Source organism: Glycine max, chromosome 18, assembly GCF_000004515.6.
Source record: "Glycine max cultivar Williams 82 chromosome 18, Glycine_max_v4.0, whole genome shotgun sequence".
Lineage (NCBI taxonomy): Eukaryota > Viridiplantae > Streptophyta > Magnoliopsida > Fabales > Fabaceae > Glycine > Glycine max.
Window position 1 is genome coordinate 28,067,755 of NC_038254.2, and position 2,862 is coordinate 28,070,616.

General features: G+C 39.0%; 1 protein-coding gene across 1 annotated transcript; it reads left to right on the forward strand.

Moving 5' to 3' along the window:
* The first annotated feature begins 769 nt into the window (after positions 1 to 769).
* Positions 770 to 1,879, forward strand: LOC102663483 (dof zinc finger protein DOF5.7). Its single transcript, XM_006603317.1, has one exon. The coding sequence runs from the start codon at positions 770 to 772 to the stop codon at positions 1,877 to 1,879; it is 1,110 nt and encodes a 369-aa protein (XP_006603380.1).
* Positions 1,880 to 2,862: the final 983 nt, after the last annotated feature.

Consider the following 2,862-nt stretch of genomic DNA (forward strand, 5'->3'; position numbering starts at 1 on the left):
TTTAATTTTTAAAAGTAATATATTTTTTAAGATATTGAAGATCCAACTATTTATTAAATTTACCGGGCTTTTACTGGTACTAGCTAGTGATTTGATTGCTGACTACAATTAAGATTGTTAGTGAAATAATATTTTTGTAACATTTTTTCAGTTCACAATAAAGAAAATAAAAGAAGAATGAGATAGAATTATTGATACTAATAAAAAATGTTATAAAAACTCTGGGAGGAAGCAACATTTCTCTGATTATTCTTCAACAAATTCCAATACACATCTCTCATTAAAATTAACCGTATGAAGGCCTAATTTTTTTTTGTTTTTAGTAGTATTATAATAGTGGATCTCATTATGGATGCCATAACAGTTTTGCATCATCAAGCTACGTTTCTCACGTTTACGTTCTCTCTTCTCTCTCTGTTTGTTTGTCATTCTCTCTCCACAAAGCATCCACGGTATCATCTTACTAGTGTGATCTGTCTCTTGTATTCGATATCCATATGTCAAAGCTTATGGCTTTTCTTTATTCCCTTGTACCCTTTAACAGGCCCATTTCAATTACCTCATACATATATACACACACATATACCATCCATTCTCAATCACCCACTTTGATGACAATCACAAGCCCCCATCAAGATTTCATCATCCTCTTCTTCCATGAAACAATTCAATTGCTCTAAGAAACCAAAACTGATTTAACCTTAATTTCCCAACCTACACAGTTCACTCCCTCTCTCTCTGTCTTTCTTTCTTTCTCTATGTTCTCTCAATGGTGCCGCCACCAGAGAACATGGCAGCACCAAAAGACCAAGATGCCACACAAGGCCGAAAAATCACCACCACAACAACAAGGCCAGCGCCGGAACAAGGCGTAAAGTGCCCGCGATGCGACTCATCCAACACAAAGTTCTGCTACTACAACAACTACAGCCTCACCCAGCCCAGGCACTTCTGCAAGACCTGCAGAAGGTACTGGACCAACGGCGGAGCCTTGCGCAGCGTCCCGATAGGCGGCGGCTGCAGGAAGAACAAAAGGGCCGTCGTCAAGCCCTCTTCCTCTTCGTCATCTTCATCACCAAGACTCTCAACCACCGAATTCAGCCTTCGCGGCCTCAACGTTCCGCCCTCGGTTGAATTCAACCTCGGCGCGTTGCCCTTCCCCTCGAGGCTCAACACAAACCACCACATTCCAACAATCATAAACACAGGGTTGTTCAACAACAACCAGTTGTCGCCTTTCCTGGACGTTAAATCAGCTTTGTTTCAACTTGACGCTCCTCCAGCTGCTCTGTCAAACTCCTTGATGGGCATTGCCCCGCCCAGCGCCCAGAACAACAACTTCTGGGCGCTGGGTCGGTCTCAAAGCTCGACACTGTCTGATCCATTAAACAGTACAATGCAGTCCATGCAGCAATCTCTGAATGTTCATAGCAGCCTTGCTTCTTCAATTGAGTCACTGAGCTGCGTCAACCGGGACTTGCACCTGAAGATGCAGCAGCAGCGTTACGCGACAATGATGTCCGGTGGGGACACCCACCACAAGGGTGATGAAAACAGTGGCGTTTCGTTTCCTCAAACGGTTAATGGGTTCGAGAATCAAAAACTGGTGATGAACCCCGTTATGTTTCAGAAGCCAGTAGAGAGCTTGCCAGCCGGCAGTGCCGTAACAGAAGGCCCAAGTGGGGCTTCAGTTACAACAGTGGCACCACCCACCGAATGGTTCTTTGGGAATTCTTCTTTTCCCTCAACAGGTAATGGTGGTGGCAATGGCAACAACAACATTAACATTAATATTAATGATGCAAACAACAATTGGAGTGATGCCCTTGCTTGGGGGAATTTTCAGCAGCAGCAACAACAATACAGTGCTTTGCCCTAGATTTGACTAAAAAAGGAGAATTAAGAGAGAGGAATTAGATATCGAGGTAGAGATAGCTAGTTTTTCTTAATCTTGGAAGGAAAAAAATGGAAGAAATTATAATTATTAGCTAGGACAAATCTATAATTGTCTAAACCCCTTTTAATTAGGTCTATGTTAATTACTTAATTAGTTAGTTTCTTGTTTTATGTTATGTTCGAATGTTCAAATGTTCAAATTGTGATATATATATATATATATATATATAGAAAGGATATTTAAAGATAAGAATTAAGATCATAGCTATGTGTTCAATTGTACATAGTCATCAATATGAAATACATGTTATTCAATATGATTGTATTTGTTTTTAATTAATATATATATATATATATATATATATATATATATAAATAATTATTTAGATTCCTCGCTCATTAATAGTGTTGCCAATAACATACGTCATCCTTGGATTAAACGAGCTTTGGCTGCTTACCACTGCACTTCATGTGTCGGATGTACTTCAACAATAAATCGAGAAATTGTGCTGACAGATTAAAATTCATTGTTTCAACAGATGTTCTAGAAATTGAGATCACATTAAAATTAAATGTTTTTAAACGAATTTAATTGTAGTCGAGTATTGATCAAATTTGATGAACTGGGAGTTTTGTCTTTACATAACATTTTCCTCAAGAGGTCGGTGATAAGATTACTGTTTCCCTCGATATATCTGTGGAATCCGCAATGGATTTTTGGACTTTTGTTGATTGAAACCGAGGGACTTCAATGCTCTCAAACTACCTTTCATTTTTATTCTTAATTTTTTTTGCATTTAGTTGATAAGAAAAAGAACCAACTCATAATAATTTACCACTGTCTAGCGTGTCACTCTCTGTGTGCATCATCAGAGAGCTGAGTCTCAGGTTCCTTCAGTTGCTGATCAATGCAATATACACAAAACACACCGTAGTGGCAGTGACTGATGAGTGTAGCTTTTGCAA

What these genes read in the sequence shown, in the direction of transcription:
- LOC102663483 (XM_006603317.1), top strand. Translation starts at nt 770, where the DNA reads ATGGTGCCGCCACCAGAGAACATGGCAGCACCAAAAGACCAAGATGCC.